This window comes from Meles meles, chromosome 1 (genome assembly GCF_922984935.1).
Source record: "Meles meles chromosome 1, mMelMel3.1 paternal haplotype, whole genome shotgun sequence".
In the NCBI taxonomy this organism is placed as follows: domain Eukaryota; kingdom Metazoa; phylum Chordata; class Mammalia; order Carnivora; family Mustelidae; genus Meles; species Meles meles.
Window position 1 is genome coordinate 22,847,489 of NC_060066.1, and position 18,347 is coordinate 22,865,835.

The window sequence follows — 18,347 nt, forward strand, 5'->3', positions numbered from 1 at the left end:
GACAAATGCCACAGACCTTTCTTCCAGGAAAATGCTTTTAATTATATAGAAATTATCAGTAAAATACCTAGTTAATCCCATTAAATTCCAAAATATTTTAAAATAATGGCAAAATTCTAAATGTTATTCTCTTTTGGCTCCTAAAACAGTACAGTTTAATTTATTCTTGATATCCTAGACTTATTATAAATGTGAGTTATTATAAATTTGAGTTTATATATAGTTATATAAAACATATGTTATACATAATGCAGGGATATAGCAGTAGTTTTTTACCTAGTTCCTTATAAGCATTTTAGGAGATCTTTGAACTCTGAATTGAGAAAAATTGGTTGTGGGTCTATATATATGAATTGTTTCTGCTGATTTTCAAAAATGTGTATAGGTTTTTAAAATTAAGGTATTATTTATACAGAAGAAAATCCACCTATTTTAAATGCATCATATGATGATCCTTTATAGTTGTAAACAACTGTACAGATGCCACCACATCAAAGTGTACAATAGTTGCTTCACCCTATAGAGTATGCTGATCTGCAGTCAGAATCATCTCCCTTACCTTGGCCCCAGGCAGCGACTTAGGAGTTTTGTTTTGCCTTTTCTAAAATTCCATGTAAGTGAAATCATATAGTATATAGCATTTTGCTTGATTTCTTTTCGTTAGTATTAATGTTTTTGAAATTCCCTTCTGTTGTACTGGTATTTTGTTCCTTTTTATTGCTGAGTAATAAATAGTAGATAGAAGGGACATACTACAATTTGTTTATCTATGTTTGGTGGCCTTTGGGTTGCTTTCAGTTTTTAGCTGCTATGAGTAATGCTGTTATGAGCAATTGTGGACATATATTTGTGTGGGTATATTTTCATTTCTCCTGCTGAATTCCTAGGAATAGGAATTTGGGTCTTGTAGTAAGTTTGTATTTAACTAAAAGTTGCTGCAATTACTGTTTTCTACCTTTCCACCAACACTTTTCATGAGGTTCTAAGTTTTTGGAAAGGTGTCAGTTTCCCTTTCCTGACTCAGAAGTCCAGGACACCATCTTTTGATTCAGGACAGGGAATGGATTGCAATCCAGCTCTTAGCTCTTGGGTATTATATCTAGGTCTGTTGTACTTTTGGGTACTGCTGTGTTAACTCTCAGGGTTAATACTCTGGTTGTTGGTTTCCTTGTCTTGCTTGATCAGTTATTTAACCTTTTTAGAAATGCAGTGTATTCAGCATTTCTGTATGTCTGCAGGAGTAGAGGGGATTCGGGTACTTCAAATTGACATATTTCAAGGCTGGCCCCAAAATTCCAGATATATTTCTTAAATAGTTTACTTTTTAGCCCTGATCCTTATTAGAGTTGCTTTAATAGAGGAATTATATCTGGTAGCTTCATAGCCCTTATTTTACCAAATAAAGACTGGCTCTGACACTGGTATTAAAAATATTTCTGATTAGAAGTCATTGTGTTATTTCCTGAGAGGATTTGGTTGATATATTGTATTTCATAAATCACCAACAAAAATTATATGAAATTGCTCACCTTCAGTTAATGTAATGGCATCTTAAGACATAACTATTTCTGTGAATAGATTGGATTTATTATTTATATGCCAGCGCTTTTTGGTAAAAGCGTGAAAGCCAAGTGCTCCTCCCATCCTAGTGTTCATACATCTCTAGGCCTTTTTGTTCTGCTCATATATGACCTGTGTACTTCATGAAAAGTAAATATTAGCATTTTTATTGGAAATCCATAGCTGGCAGGTATTCTCTTCACCCAAGCTGACTGCTTGATCTTCCCTTATCTGTTCAAGTGTCATCTCAGAGAGGGACCTTTCTTGGGTCAGTCCAGTTAAGTTTACCTCCCTTTCATTCCTCTGTTTATTTTCTTCAGAGTGTACTTCACGATCTATAATTTTCATTCACTTTCTTAATGATCATTCTGGAATAGTGGTTCATAAAGGGGGAGAATGCCCAGCACTTTCATAGAGGGACTCTGAGGTCAAAACTATTTTCATAATAAGATTTAACATTATTTGTCATTTTTACTCTCATTCTTTATGAGTGTTTAATGGAGGTTTCTAGATGCTACATGCTGTGTGATATTAAAAGATTGAATGTAGAAGCAGATCGTAGAATCCAGTTGCCTTTTATTAAACTAGGTATTAATAGGAGTCACAAAAAATGTGAAAATGTCCTTTTTTTTTTTTAAGATTTATTTATTAGAGAGAGAGCCCATGCGTGTGTGTGTGCTTGAACACAGAGGGAGAGGGAGAAGCAGACTTCCTGCTGAGCAGGAACCTGGGATCCTGACCTGAGCTGAAGGCAGACACTTAACAGCTGGAGCCACCTAGGCGCTCCACAATGTTATTCTTCTATCCGGATTAAAATTTTTCTGAAAATATAATTTTTTTTTTGAGTCACCCTATGCCTAATTTTATTTATTTTATTTTTTTAAGATTTTATTTATTTGTTTGACGGAGGTCACAAGTAGGCAGAGAAGCAGGAAGAGAGGGAGAAGCAGGCTCCCTGCTGAGCAGAGAGCCCAATGCGGGGCTCAATCCTAGAACTCTGAGATCATGACCTGAGCTGAAGGCAGAGGCTCAACCCTCTAAGCCCCAATTTTATTTTATTTTTTTAAGATTTTATTTTATTTAAGATTTTATTTATTTATTTGAGGGAGAGAGAAAACATGAGAGGGGAGAAGGGAGAAGGTCAGAAGGAGAAGCAGACACCCAATGGAGCTGGGAGCCTAATGCGGGACTTGATCCCAGGATTCTGGGATCATTACCTGAGCTGAAGAGTGCTTAACCAGCTGAGACACCCAGGTGCCCCCTAAAATGTAAATATTTTTAAAAAATGTGAAACAGGGAGCCTGGGTGGCTCAGTGGGTTAAAGCTACTGCCTTCGACTTGGGTCATGATCCCAGAGTCCTGGGATTGAGCCCTGCTTCGGGCTCTCTGCTTGGCAGGGAGCCTGCTTCCCCCTCTCTCTCTGCCTGCCTCTCTGTCTACTTGTGATTTCTGTCAAATAAATAAATAAAATCTTTTTTTAAAAAAATATTTTATTTATTTATTTGACAGAGAGAAATCAGAAGTAGGCAGAGAGGCAGGCAGAGAGAGAGAGAGAGAGGAGGAAGCAGGCTCCCTGCCGAGCAGAGAGCCCGATGCGGGACTCGATCCTAGGACCCTGAGATCATGACCTGAGCTGAAGGCAGAGGCTTTAACCCACTGAGCCACCCAGGCGCCCCTAAATAAATAAAATCTTAAAAAAAAATGTGAAACAGTGTCATTTTTTGTATCCTGATTTTTATTTTGAAAAATAATTTTTCATAAATAATTTATGGTAGTATGTAATATATTTGTTATTGTTTTTAAGTGAATAAATATTTTGAACATTTTTCAATTTGAGTTTCTAATATATAAATATCAATATATAATTTTTGGGGGGTCCTTAGTAATTTTTAAGAGTGTTAAAAGGGCCTCAGGATCAAAAACTTTTGAGACTTCCTATTTTAAAATATAGACCTCATGAAAGTAAAGACCTATGTGTTTGATTTTAGTTTTCATTTTCCCAGTAGGCCTGTCAGAGGTAACTGGCCTGTAGAAGTCACTCAACACATACCTAAGTGAATGAATTAATGAGTGAATGAAAGAAGCCAAAAATAATAGACTTTTGGTGATTCTGTGCACAGCTTTCAAATCTTTCTGTAGTAACTGGGGGCACCTGGGTGGCTCATTGGGTTAAAGCCTCTGCCTTCGGCTCAGGTCATGATCCTGGGGTCCTGGGATCGAGCCCCGAATAGGGCTCTCTGCTCAGCAGGGAGTCTGCTTCCTCCTCTCTCTCTGCCTGCCTCTCTGCCTATTTTTGATCTCTGTCTGTCAAATAAATAAATAAAATCTTAAAAAAAATCTTTCTGTAGTAACTTGTCTTTGCGGGCATCATATTTGATAGAAAATTTTTCTGATTCATCAGACAGCATAATCTTTGTTTTGGTTAGATTTAAATTGTTCCCTTTTATGGAGTTGAAAGTTTTTGATATATTTTTGATAGAGAGGTCTTAGAGATTCTGCTAACTGTTCCATTTTAGGGGGGATGGAACTTTTTTAGGGGGGTGGAACATTTTATTCATCCTGCTTATTAACTGAAATTTTAGGTTTGTTGACTTCTGGTATAATTAATTCACTTGGGTATTTCAGATTGTTGTTCAATAGTCCTGTAGTATTGAGAATACTTTGTGTCTTCGAAGTTAAAGTACTGTGTTGTGTTTAGCCTTTTGGTCAGGGTTAGGTTTTCATTTTGTAAAAAGTCACTTTTAAAAAATAGCATTGTGTTCATTAGAGATTATAAAATGGTCTCTTTGCTCTTTCAAATTGCACTGAATAATAAACAGTAGTAGAAAAAGTGGTTCCCCTAGGGTAATTCAGCAGACCAGACATATGTTTACCATTCTTTACTAAGATCCACCCAGCTTGAGAGTGTGCAAACCTCAGAAAGCTGGGAGACTGTTCTAGAGATAGTTGATGTATTCAGAGACCAATACTGACAGTGCAGAGCAAATCAACTACGTTAATAAACACTCAGACCCTGAGTATGACAAGGTTTAGGGGGTGTTGTTTGGAAGAATTTGGTAATTTAGGATTCTACCGGCCAGTTTGTTTCCCTTCTTTAGGCATGATATGTAGGAAAATCATGATTTACCCGTGGATTTATAGGATAAACAAACCTGGTCAGCAGTCTTTTTATAAGCAGTCTTAAATATGGGGTCAAGCTATGAAGCCTAAGTCTTAAAGAACACGATGCTTCTCACATGGATTGCTGGCATTACTTTCCCTCTCATCTCTATGCTCTAGAGATTCTTCCAAGTAGGGTTTGAGTTCCTCTTATTAGGGGGTGATATTTATGCTAAATAAAATGTTCACTTTTTGGGTCTGTGTTTCTCAGTGTACTCACTTTTCATCAACACAGGGAGTCTTAAAACAGAGGAAAGGGAACTTTGTTTTACCCAATTATGTGCACTACAGTCCTCTGGGGAGTTAAAACAGAAAAAAGTAAGACTGGTCCATACTTATTAAAAGTTAGAATGAAGTAGGATGTTAGAATCACCTGGAGAATCTAAAATGAAAATGAAAAGAAATAAATCCCCACCAAGACCAATATAGGATTCGTAGCCCAGATCAATTAACTCTGAATTTCAGAGGTTGGATTTAGGCGATTAGATTTTGTATTTTTTGTTTGTTTTTCCTTTTGTTTTTTTAAACACTGATGGCTCTAATATGTAGCCAGGTTGAAGACCTGTCTTCATTTATTTAAAAAAGCCAGCATCTGGGCACCTGGGTGGCTCAGTGGGTTAAGCTGCTGCCTTCGGCTCAGGTCATGATCTCGGGGTCCTGGGATCAAGTCCCGCATTGGCTCTCTGCTCAGCGGGGAGCCTGCTTCCCTCTCTGTCTCTCTCTCTCTCTCTCTCTGCCTGCCTCTCTATCTACTTGTGATCTCTCTCTGTCAAATAAATAAATAAATAAAATCTTTAAAAAAAAAAACAAAAAAACTAGCATCTGGGTGGCTCAGAGGGTTAAAGCCTCTCTGCCTTCCCAGGACACTGGGATCATGACCTGAGCCAAAGGCAGCTGCTTAACCAGCTGAGCCACCCAGACGTCCCCATGTATGTCTTTTTAAAAGTTAGAGGAAGCATGATGTAAATAAACAGGATTAATTAAAAATATATCAGCACTGTTTTAGGGACAGAGGCATATGGTTGGAGGGAGAGAAAATGAAAGGGGATGAGCTTGACTAAAACAGGACTTTTGTGGCAGAACATTCCCATCTTGTGGCCTGTGTGAATAGTGCTGGTCAAGACTAGAAGCTGTATTGCAGTGTAGCAACTAGTGGCAGTTTCCTGTTGATGCTACTTGATTCTGGTGATTCAGGGCACAAAATTTTTGACCTCTATCACCATCCCCTTAGCGTCTTTTGCTGCCTGACGCTGTAAACTTACACTGACCTTTTCTACTTCATGCATGAAACCTTGCTTCTGTAGCCTAGCTACAGCGGCTTCTTCCAGAGCTCTTGCCCTTGCATTCTTTCTGTTTCAGCCATGTTATTACAAAGTTACTCAGTTATTTTGAAGTAATTACAAGGACCTTGAAGTCCAAAGTCATATCTCACCTCCCTCATTTAATAATTCTGTGTCAGATTGTTTCCTCATCTGGCAAATAAATGAGGAAATACTATTTCTCATTTAATGTATTTGTGGGATTGAACGAGTCATTGTGTGTAAGGCACTGTGGAGTGCTTGATGTAAGTGATCCATAAATGTTTAATGTTTACTCCTTCGACAAATAGACTGAGTATCTTTTAAGTGCCAGGACCTATGTTGGGTATTGGAGATGTGAATAACACATCTCTTCCTTTCTAGGAGAATGTTTAAGAGAGGAGACCTTGAGTAGAACACGGATTTTTGTCTTTTAAATATGAAACATCTGTGGAATATTTTTATTTATAAATTCTTAGTTATTTCTGTAAGATAACAAAAGCTTGCATGTGAATTTGTTACTTCTGATTGGGAATTTTCTTTTGACATCTTTCAAGTTTGAATTGCAAGCCCATTACTTTACTTTTTGAGCAAAAGAATTGAGATTTTAGTATGTATGTAGGAAATAAGGTCATAAGATACCAAACTGAAGAATGAGTTAGCTTAGTTTTGATAATTTTTTTTTCATATTTTTGGATGCCTTATCAGGCTATATTATAATGGCAAGATTGTAAATGTTGGAAAATTATTTTAGTGATCACTAAAGTCTTTATTTTGGGCAGCCTTAAATGCTAGAGAGAATTTATCCATACAATTTAAGCCTTCTTTCTTGAGACTACACCTGTAGTCCTTAGTTTGCCTTTCAAAGTAAGGCACATCCTCTAGTGCCTCACTTTTTAGAAAGTGTGCTTCCTGGTGGTCTTTACTCTAGAGAGAGCTTTGAATTCATTGAACTTGTTGTCATCACGGGGTTTTAAGCTTTCTCTCAGCATTATCCCTTTCTTTGTATACTTACTTATGTTGATTGTTTCCAGCAGATGGTTAAATCACCATGATTCTCCCATCTCTCAGTTGGATACTGTTCCTATAAATTTTCTCTCTGTTCATCCCAGAGAACTGAAAAGAACAGATCACTGATGCTGAAAAGAGTGAGACGATAATTTCTCTGACTTGGAGCACGGTGCGTCTGTTGATGCGTATGAAGTTGCATTGATTCTTTGGCCAGGCAGGTCAAGCTGCCGGGCTGTTTGGTTACATTGTGCTCCTGCCCCCCAGCCCTTTACAATTTTTTTTTTTTTTTTTTTTTTTGAGTTAAGACAGCATTTCATTAGAAGTTACTTTTGTACTGTAATAACTCATTTTTTTTAAAAGATTTTATTTATTTATTTGACAGAGAGAGATCACAAGTAGGCAGAGAGGCAGGCAGAGAGAGAGGGGGAAAGCAGGCTCCAAGCTGAGCAGAGAGCCCGATGCGGGGCTCGATCTCAGGACCCTGAGATCATGACCTGAGCTGAAGGCAGAGGCTTAACCCACTGAGCCACCCAGGTGCCCCGTAATAACTCATTTTTAAATGTAATAATTTTTTTAAAATTCAGTTTTCTTTGTAAAAGGAAATGAGGTTATTTTGGCCTGGCTTCTTTGAGAAACTGCTGGGTTCTAGTCATCAGCACTTCTTTTTGCACACATAAGCACCTGCTGTTGAGAAATTAGTTCTAGAGTCTGTCTGAAGGTCTACATTAAGCTCCTCTGTCTTTTAGGATCTCATTTACTTTGATTTCAACATGGCTCAGTGATTTCATTAAAGGGTTAAGTGTCTAGGAACCTAGGCAACTTAGACAAGCTGGTAGGTGTGTTTGTAACGACTTTTAATTAGTTCTGTTTATCCCTTCTAAGTCACCCATGTTTCTTTTTTAAATGTGCAGGAATTGCCCTTTGCAGAGAGATAAGTTGAATAGGAGTTAAATAGTTCTGCTTTTTATAATCAATAATATTTTATTGAACATTATTGCATGTCAGACCCTATGTGAAGTATTTAACGTACATTGTCTCATACCTAATAGTGTTGGTATTGCTTTGGAATAACTCCATGATGCAAATTAGAAATCAAAGACTTCGGAAGAACAAATAGCTTCCCTAGGGACACAGCTAGTAAATGTTGGAGCTGGAACTCTTACCCATAGCTGCGTGACTCTTAAAGTTAATATTGTGCTTTTCAAAAGTGGAAAGGTCTTTTATATAAGGATGTATAAGATGGTGCACTTTGTACATTTCACAGTGCTGAAGGTCTTAATTGGTTGGTTTTCTTCCATATTAAGGTCTTTTCCCTGCTAACTGCATGCTGTCCTTAAGAGGTCTGGATCTTACTTGTTTAAAATCTTTTTAGGGTCTGTTTATCACGAAGTCTGCAACTAATTGTTTTAATTATTTAGTGAATCATTGATGTGATCAATTTCCTTCTTATTAAAGTTAAAATATTCACACAGTTTTGGAACTTGACTTGGTTTAAATCTTGGCTCTTCCACTTCCTGGTTGTATGACCTTTAGCTATTTACTTTCTCTCTGCTTTTATTTTGTTTTTAAAGATTTGTTTACAAAGTTGAAAATCAAAAAAGATTTTATAAAAAGAATTGATAAGAAAGTTTGATAAGAATTGTTTGAAAAAAGAAAGAAAAAAAATTAAAAAAAAAAAGAGAATGTGATCAGGCGGGACACTAAAACAAAGCATTATATTTTTGCAGGTGTAACTACCACCATGTTAAGACACAGAAAAATTCCACTACCCACAAAAGTTTCCTTGTTCCCCTCTAATCCTGACCCTAGGCAACCACTAGTCTGATTTCTTTTATTTTCTAGAATTGTGTATGAATGGAATCATACAGTATTTACTGACCTGAAGATACCTAGTATCATAATGTAGTTTATCACCAGAAATATCAGAAGTTCAAGCAGGTATATTGGAGCAAATTACAGCAGAGAACTTCCCTAATTTGGGAAGGAAACAGGCATAAAAGTCCAGGAGGCACAGAGAACCGCCCCCCCCCCCCAGTCAATAAAAATAGGTCAATACCCCATCATCTAGTAGTAAAACTCACAAGTCTTTTTTTTTTTTTTTTTAATATTTTATTTATTTGAGAGACAGAGATCACAAGTAGGCAGAGAGAGAGGAAAGGAAGCAGGCTCCCTGGTGGGCAGAGAGCCTGATGCAGGGCTCATTCCCAGGACCCTGGGATCATGAACTGAACCAGAGGCAGAGGCTTTAACCTACTGAGCCACCCAGGCACCCCGAAAACTCACAAGTCTTAATGTCTTCAAGAGACTCATTTGACCCAGACACACCTCCAGATTCAAAGTGAGGGGGTGGAAAACAACTTACCATGCTAATGGACATCAGAAGAAAGCTGGGGTGGCAATCCTTATATGAGATAAATTAGATTTTAAGCCAAAGACTTTAATAAGAGATGAGGAAGGACACTATGTCATACTTAAAGGGCATGTCCAGCAAGAAGATATAACAGTCTTAAATATCTATCCCCTAACATGGGAGTAGCCAATTATATAAACCAATTAGTAACAAAATCAAAGTAACATATCAACAAATATACAATAGTGGTAGGGGACTTTAACACCCCCACCACTGAAATGGACAGATCATCTAAGCCACAGATCAACAAGGAAATAAAGGCTTTAAATGACACACTGGACCAAATGGACATCGCAGATAAATTCAGAACATTCCATCCCAAAGCAACAGAATACACATTCTTCTCTAGTGCAGATGGAACATTTTCCAGAATAGATCACATCCTGGGTCACAAATCAGGTCTCAACTGGTACCAAAAGATTGGGATCATTCCCTGCATATTTTCAGACAACAGTGCTTTGAAACGAGAACTCAACCCCAACAGGAAAGTTGGAAAGAGCTCAAAATACATGGAAGCTAAAGAGCATCCTACTAAAGAATGCATGGGTCAACCAGGAAATTAAAGAAGAATTAAAAAATTCATGGAAACAAATGAAAATGAAAACACAACTATTCAAAATATTTGCAACGCAGCAAGGGCAGTTCTAAGAGGAAAGTATATAGCAATTCGAGCCTTTCTCAAGAAACAAGAAAGATCTCAAATACACAACCTAACCCTACACTTAAAGGAGCTGGAGAAAGAACAGCAAATAAAGCTTAAACCTAGCAGGAGAAGAGAAATAAGAAAGATCAGAGCAGAAATCAGTGAAATAGAAACCAAAAGAACAGTGAACAGATCAGTGAAACTAGGAGCTCGTTCTTTGAAAGAATTAAGAAGATTGATAAACTCCTGGTCAGACTTAACAAAAAGAAAAGAGAAAGGACCCAAATTAGTAAAACTATGAATGAAAGAGGAGAGATCACAACCAATACCAAAGAAATACAAACAATTATAAGAACATATTATGAGCAATTATATCCAACAAATTTGACAATCTGGAAGAAATACAACCTGGAGATGTATAAACTACCAAAACTGAACTAGGAAGAAATAGAAAACCTGAACAGATGCATAACCAGTAAGGAGATGGAAGCAGTCATCAAAAATCTCCCAACAAACAAGAGCCCAGGGCCAGACGGCTTCCCAGGGGAATTCTGCTAAACACTTAAAGAAGAATTAATACCTCTTCTCCTGAAATTGTTTCCAAAAAATAGAAATGGAAGGAAAACTTCCAAAATCATTTTATGAGGCCAGCATTACCTTGATTCCAAAACCAGACAAAGACCCTATCAAAAGGAAGATTACTGAGCAATATCCCTGGTGAACATGGATGCAAAAATTCTCACCAAAGCACTAGCCAAAAGGATCCAACAGTACATAAAAAGGATTATTCACCACGACCAAGTGGGATTTATTCCTGGGCTGCAAAGTTGGTTCAAGGTTGGTTCAACATTGGCAAATCAATCAATGTGATACATTAGTAAAAAAAAAAAAAAAAAGGACAAGAATCATAATGTACTCTCAATAGATGCTGAGAGAGCATTTGACAAAGTACAGCATCCTTTCTTGATCGAAACTCTTCACAGTGTAGGGATAGAAAGTACATACCTCAGTATCATCAAAACTGTCTATGAAAAATCCACAGCAAATACCATGCTCAATGGGGAAAAACTGAGAGCTTTTCCCCTAAGTTCAGGAACTCGGCAGGGATGTCCACTATCACCACTGTTATACAACATAGTACTGGAAGTCCTAGCCTCAGCAATCAGACAACAAAAAGCAATAAAAGTCACCCTAATCGGCAAAGAAGTCAAACTCTTACTCTTTGCAGATGATATGATACTTTATGTGGAGAACCCAAATGACTCCACTCGAAAATTGGTAGAACTCATACAGGAATTCAGTAAAGTGTCAGGATATAAAATTAACGCACAGATATGAGTTGCATTTCTATACACCAACAAGAAGACAGAAGAAAGAGAAATTAAGGAGTTGATTTCATTTACAGTTGCACTCAAAGCCATAAGATACCTCGGAATAAACCAAACCAAAGAGGCAAAGAATCTATACTCAGAAAACTATAGAATACTTATGAAAGAAATTGAGGAAGACACAAAGAAATGGAAAACCATTCCATGCTCATGGACTGGAAGAACAAATATTGTGAAAATGTCTATGCTGCCTAGGGCAATCTACACATTTAATGCAATCCCTATCAAAATCCCATCAACTTCTTTCAAAGAAATGGAACAAATAATTCTAAAATTTATATGGAACCAGAAAAGACCCCAAATAGCCAGAGGAATGCTGAAAAAGAAAACCAAAGTTGGCGGGATCACAATCTAGACATCAAGCTCTGTTATAGAGCTATAATCATCAAGACAGTATGGTACTGGCACAAAAAGAGATGCAAAGATCAGTGGAATGGAATAGAGAGCCCAGAAATGGACCCTCAACTCTATGGTCAACTAATCTTTGACAAAGCAGGAAAGAATGTCCAATGGAAAAAAGACATTCTCTTCAACAAATGGTGTTGTGAAAATTGGACAGCCACATGCAGAAGAATGAAACTGGGCCATTTCCTTACACCACACACACAAAATAGACTCAAAATGGATGAAAGACTTCAGTGTTTGACAGGAGTCCATCAAAATTTGAGGAGAACACAGGCAGCAACCTCTTCAACCTCAGTTGCAGCAACTTCTTCCTAGAAACATTGCCAAGGCAAGGGAAGTAAGGGCATAAATGAACTATTGGGATTTCATGAAGATCAAAAGCTTTTGCACAGCATAGGAAACAGCAAAACCAAAATAAAACAGAGTGGAAGAAGGTATTTGCAAATGACATATCAGATAAAGGACTAGTATCCAAAATCTGTAAAGAACTTATCAAACTCAACATCCAAAGAACACATAATCTGATCAAGAAATGGGCAGAAAATATGAACAGCCCTTTCTGCAAAGAAGACATTGGAAGGGCCAACAGATGCATGAAAAAGTGCTCAACATCACTCAGCATCACGGAAATACAAATCAAAACTATAGTGAGATACCATCTCACACCAGTCAGAATGACTGAAATTCGCCAATCAGGAAGCGACAGGTGTTGGAGAAGATGTGGAGAAAGGGGAACCCTCCTACACTGCTGGTGGGAATGTAAGGTGGTGCAGCCACTCTGGAAAACAGTATGGAGGTTCCTCAGAAAATTGAAAATAGAGCTATCCTATAACCCAGCCATTGCACTACTGGGCATTTGCCCTAAAGGTGCAAATGTAGTGATCTGAACCAGGGCGCATGCACCCCCGTGTTTATAGCAGCCGTGTCCACAATAGCCAGACTATAGGAAGAGCCTGGATGTCCATCATCAGATGAATGGATCAGATGAATGGATAAAGATATGTGTGTGTGTATCTCTCTCTCTCTCTCTCTCTCTCTCTCTCACACACACACACACACACACACACACACACACACACAGGAATATTATGCAGCCACAAAAAACCCGAAATCTTGCCATTTGCAACGATGTGGATGGAACTAGAGGATATTATGTTAAGCAAAATAAGTCAGTCAGAGAAAGACAATTATCTTTGTCTCTCTGTGGTCTCTCTGATGTGAGGAATTTGAGAAACAAGACAGAGCATCATAGGGGAAGGGAGGGAAAAAATGAACAAGATGAAACCAGAGAGGGAGATAAACCATAAGAGACTCAATCTCAGGAAACAAACTGAGCGTTGCTGGAGGGGAGGGGGCTGGGTGAGGTGTGGTGGCTAGGTGATGGATTTGGGGAGGGTATGTGCTGTGAATTGTGTAAGACTGGTGAATCACAGACTTGTACCCCTGAATCAAATAATACATTGTATGTTAATAAAAAAAATAAATAGAAAGTGAAGTTAAAAAAATATTTATTTTAGAAAAGTGAGAGAGGGGAGGGGCAAAGGGGAGGGAGAGATACAGTCTTAAGCTGACTTCTCGCTGAACATGGAGCCACATATATGGGGCTTGATCCCATGAGCCTGAGATCTCAACCTGAGCTAAAACCAAGAACGGATGCTCAGCTTACTGTGCCATCCAGGTGTCCCACTGCTTTCATTGTCTTACTTGTAGAATGATTATATTCCTTTCTCTTAACATAGTTCTGAGAATTACATGATTGGATGATACACATGAAATAATTAGAATGTTGCCTAGCACATAATGTTCACTGATTGTATGTAACCTTTTGGTTAACTAGTTATTGATGATTAATTTTTGTCAAAATGTGTTTTAAGTAAAACACTAATCAATAAATACTAATCAGCATTTTTTTGTTAGACTTATTTTTCCTTCTGAGGATTTACTGTATTTTAGATTGTGTAGCCCTTTAGTCGGCAGGCCACGTGCTTATACTAAATACTGTTACTACTACTGTTACTAAATACTGTGTGCCAAGTGCCATTCAAAGCACTTAATATATTAAAAACCTTATTTTCTAGGAATTATAACTAATGATTATTGGTATTATGAACTTTTAAAGTATTCCAACCTTACAGTGTTACCTCTTTATCTTTATGGAAGTGTTAAAGGACAGATTAATGTAAGAGCCAGTTTTCCATTAGAGGTTATGTGGTGTATCTTGGTTGAGGAAAATCAGGTGGTGCTAGAGTCTTTGTTTTGTTTTCTTTGTTACCAAATATTCCCATTGTTGCTTCTTTGGAATAATGAGATACTCTGTTCAGGAACAATGTTGAGGTATTGAGAAATTGTCAAGGGAACAGTCTGCTTTCAGGTTTTCAGGTAATTGAGTTTTTTATCTCTGTGTGTTATTGATGGTCTTATCATCTGTGTCAGGAACTTACCATGCTGTTAACAGACACTAATAGGAGCACTTCCTCTGTAATAACTTTGGATTGAGGTAATACTGTTTGAAGGAGCTCCTGGATGCCAGACCTTTTGGAAGCCTTGACCTAAAGGTCATGAGTGCTGTACATGGACATTTTTGACATGTCTTCAAACTCCAGAAGTTACAGATACACATTTAGATTATGTGAGTTTTATTATTTGTATCAGAGTAAAGGAATTGATTCATAAGAAACTTAATTCTATTATATAATTTTGTGATTTTTGCAAACCCATAGTATGGTTCATTTTTTCCTTTGAAATGAAATACAGACTGTAAGGATGGTTGTTAAGCTCACTTCTGTTATTTTCTTTTAGGTGGTATTAAAAATAATAAAACATTATCAGGAAGAAGGACAAGGAACTGAAGTGGTTCAAGGAGTGCTTTTGGGCTTGGTTGTAGAAGATCGTCTTGAAATTACCAACTGCTTTCCTTTCCCACAGCACACAGAAGATGATGCTGACTTTGATGAAGGTAAGGGTACTTCTTTCATGTGTCTTTGCAATGCATACAAATGGTTTTTATTTTTAATTTATTTTTAATTTTTATTTTTTTGAGATATTTTATTTATTTTTATTTTAGAGAGGGAGAGAATGCATGCGAGTGAGCAGAGGCACAGGGGGGAGGGAGTAAGAGAGTCTGAAGCAGACTGTGCCAGATGCAGAGCCCAGTGTTGGGTTTGATCCTGCGACCCTGAGAATGACCTGAACCGAAATCAAGAGTTGGACGGTTAATGGACTGAAATACCTGGGTGCCCCCATAAATGGTTTTTAATATTGTTCTTACCATAACCTTTGATTATCTCTTATTGGGAGTCAGGCCAGCCTAGTTCACTTGATTACTGAGTTTCTTGAAAAAATTATGCAAATTCTTTGAAATGAAGATTTATATAAAAAAAACTTCATTAGTTTGGACTTATTTGGAATTTGAGATTCTGATTTTAGTAATTTGGATAGGAGCTGTGCTGTTCTTAATTTTCCCATGATGAAACCAGCTTGCAAATAATTTACACTGTGAAGGGTAGGGATCAGCATTATGTGTCCAGCATTCATTTTCTCCTATAGTATTTTGACTTAACTTTTAAGAAGATGAGCTTAACTATCTATTTCAGAAACAAGACACTGAGAATTTCAGGAGGTCTTTGTGTGTGTGTGCGTGCATGTGTGTGGCGCTACAGGTATAATTGCTTTGTTAGCAAAGGCCATTAGTAGTTAAAGTTCACACCAAAGGCTAAGGTCAATAATTTGAGAGATTTTTAAAAAAATCTTGTTAAAAATAATTTCCCACTTGTCTGAACACTGAAGAGTCATTTTCTGTATAACTTTTTTTTTTATTATAGTAAGAACAAGTAATATAATTTACCATCCTAAACCATTTTTGAGTGTAAGGTATAGAGTGTTAATGTACCCGGGTTGTTCTGGAACAGATCTCTAGAACTTTTTCATCTTGAAAAAACTGAAACTCTACATCCTTTGACCAATTCCTCCTCTTTTCTCCCTTGCCACCTCTGGCTGCCACCATTCTGCTTATTTGCTTGCTTGCTTCCTTCCTTCCTTTTTTTGTTTTTTTAAAAGATTTTATATTTAAGTTATCTCTGACCCTGAGATCAAGAATCACACACTCCACTGACTGAGCCAGCCAGGTGTCCATCTGCTTTTTGTTTCTAAAAGTTTGACTCCTTTAAATACTTCACAAAAGTGAAATCATGCAATATTTGTCTTTTTAGAGACTGGCTTATTTCACTTAGTTTAGCTTAATGTTCTCGAGGTTCATCCATATTATAGCATTTGACAGGGTATCCTTTCTTTAAGGCTGAATAATATTCAGTGGTGTATATATACCGCTTTATCCATTTGTCTGTTGATAAATATTTAGTTTATTTCCATCTCTTGGCTCTTTTGAATAATGTTGCAGATACCTCTCCCAGGTCCTATTTTCAGTTCTCTTGGATATATATATACATATGTGTGTATATATGTACATATATATACACACACATATACATATACATACACACACACACACACATATACATACACATACACACACATATACATACACACACAGAAATGGGATTTGCTGGATCATATAATAATTATATATTTAATTTTTTGAAGAACCTGATACTGTTTTTCATAGAGGTTACACCAATTTACATTCCCCACCAGCAGTGTGCAGGGGTTCTGATTTCTTCATATCCTCTCCAAAATTTGTTATTTTCTGGTTATTTATTTATTTTTTTGATAGTGATCCTTCTAACAGGTGTGAGGTAACATCTCATTGTTGATTTTGATTTCCATTTCTCTGATAGATAATGATGTAGAGCATCTTTTCAAGTTATCTGTCTGTATTTGAAGAAATGTGTATTAAGGTCCTTTGCCGGTTTTTAGGATTGTTGTTGATGAGTCGAAGAATGTCTTTGTATCTTCTGGATATTAATATCTTATCATATGTGTGGTTTGCGGATATTTTCTCCCATTCTGTAGGTTACTTTTTTACTCTGTTGAGTGTTTCCTTTGCTAAATCTTTTTAGTTTGTATCAATATTGTCGGTTTTTGCTTTTGTAGTTAGTGCTTTTGGTGTAATGTGCAAGGAGTTATTGCCATGACCAATGATAGGAAGCGTCTTCCATTTTCCTCTGGGAATTTTATGCTAGTACCATTCTGCTTTGATTACTGTTGCCTTGTAGTATATTTTGAAATCAAGAAGTGTGAGGCACACGGCTTTGTTTTTCTTTCTCAAGATTTTGGCTCTCCAGGGTTCCTTGAAATTCCATATGAATTTTAGGTTTTTTTTTTTCCTATTCCATAAAAATGCCATTGGGATTTTGATAGGGACTACGTTGAATTTGTAGATCACTTTGGGTAATACGGACATTTTAACAATATTAAATCTTCAGTCTATAAACACAGGTGTTGTCTTTACTTTCTTCCAGCTGTTTGGTAGTTTTTAGCATACAAGTTATATTCCCAGGTGTTTTATTCATTTTGGTGCTATTGTTAATGAGATTTTAAAAAATATTTCTTTTTGTGATTTGTTTCCTATGTAACTTTTAATTGATGACTTTTCACTTAGGTAAAATGTTACTTATGTAATTTGATTTCACATACTCATAGTACCTTGAAGATATAATAGATACTGAATATGTTCTTGCTAAGGTTAGTACCTTGATATTGCAGTTCGGTCTACAAAAATAATTTTTTCCTTAAACTAATATCTTTAGAAACTAACCAAGGCTATTTTATTCTAGGCACTTGAGTATTTATATTTTTCTTTTTTAAAAGATTTTATTTATTCATTTGACAGACAGAAATCACAAGTAGACAGAGAGACAGGCAGAGAGAGAGGAAGGGAAGCAGGCTCCCTGCTGAGAGAGAGTCTGACATGGGGCTCAATCCCAGGACCCTGAGATCATGACCTGAGCCGAAGGCAGAGGCTTTAACCCAATGAGCCACCCAGGTGCTCTTTGAGTATTTATATTTTTAAAAACTTTTGTGCAATATGTACCTTTTTGTTTTTAAGCTGGCCAAGCTCTCCTTGTTTCATCTAAACTGTAATATTTCATCTGAACTACAGTAATGCTATCAGATTATGATTGGGATTTCCCTGCACTCCATTCTGGCCGTATTAGGATATCTCAGTTCCTTTCTTTACCAGCATATGTGGAGAGGCTTAATTATGTTGCAGTAATAACTCTTAGAGCTAGAAGACTAAAGAAGACAAGGGATTGCTAACATAGCTTTTTTGGTTTGGAAGTGAAGAGTCTGAGGGGTTCACTTGAAGTGGCTTACTCAGTGTGTTAGTGGCATAGTTGGGAGTGGAATCCTTTCTAGAACAGTTTATATTGCCACATAGTTATCTCAGATAATTAATTTTGTCTTACAAAAATCTCAGTTTAGAATTTGTGTAAGAAATCATGTTCGTGCAATTATGGCAGGTAAACAAAGCAAAATGTATTATTAGCTTTAGATCTTGATCACTGGATGCTGAC

At 37.0% G+C, this 18,347-nt stretch overlaps 1 protein-coding gene across 2 annotated transcripts in view; it reads left to right on the forward strand.

The window, feature by feature from the left end:
- The window catches only part of EIF3H (eukaryotic translation initiation factor 3 subunit H), a 107,017-nt gene that overhangs the window by 13,604 nt on the left and 75,066 nt on the right, over positions 1 to 18,347 (forward strand). For both annotated transcript variants that reach the window (XM_045978336.1, XM_045978326.1), the window contains exon 2: positions 14,674 to 14,830. In XM_045978336.1, coding sequence (XP_045834292.1) covers positions 14,674 to 14,830 — 157 coding nt within the window. The remainder of the gene's footprint in view (positions 1 to 14,673; positions 14,831 to 18,347) is intronic.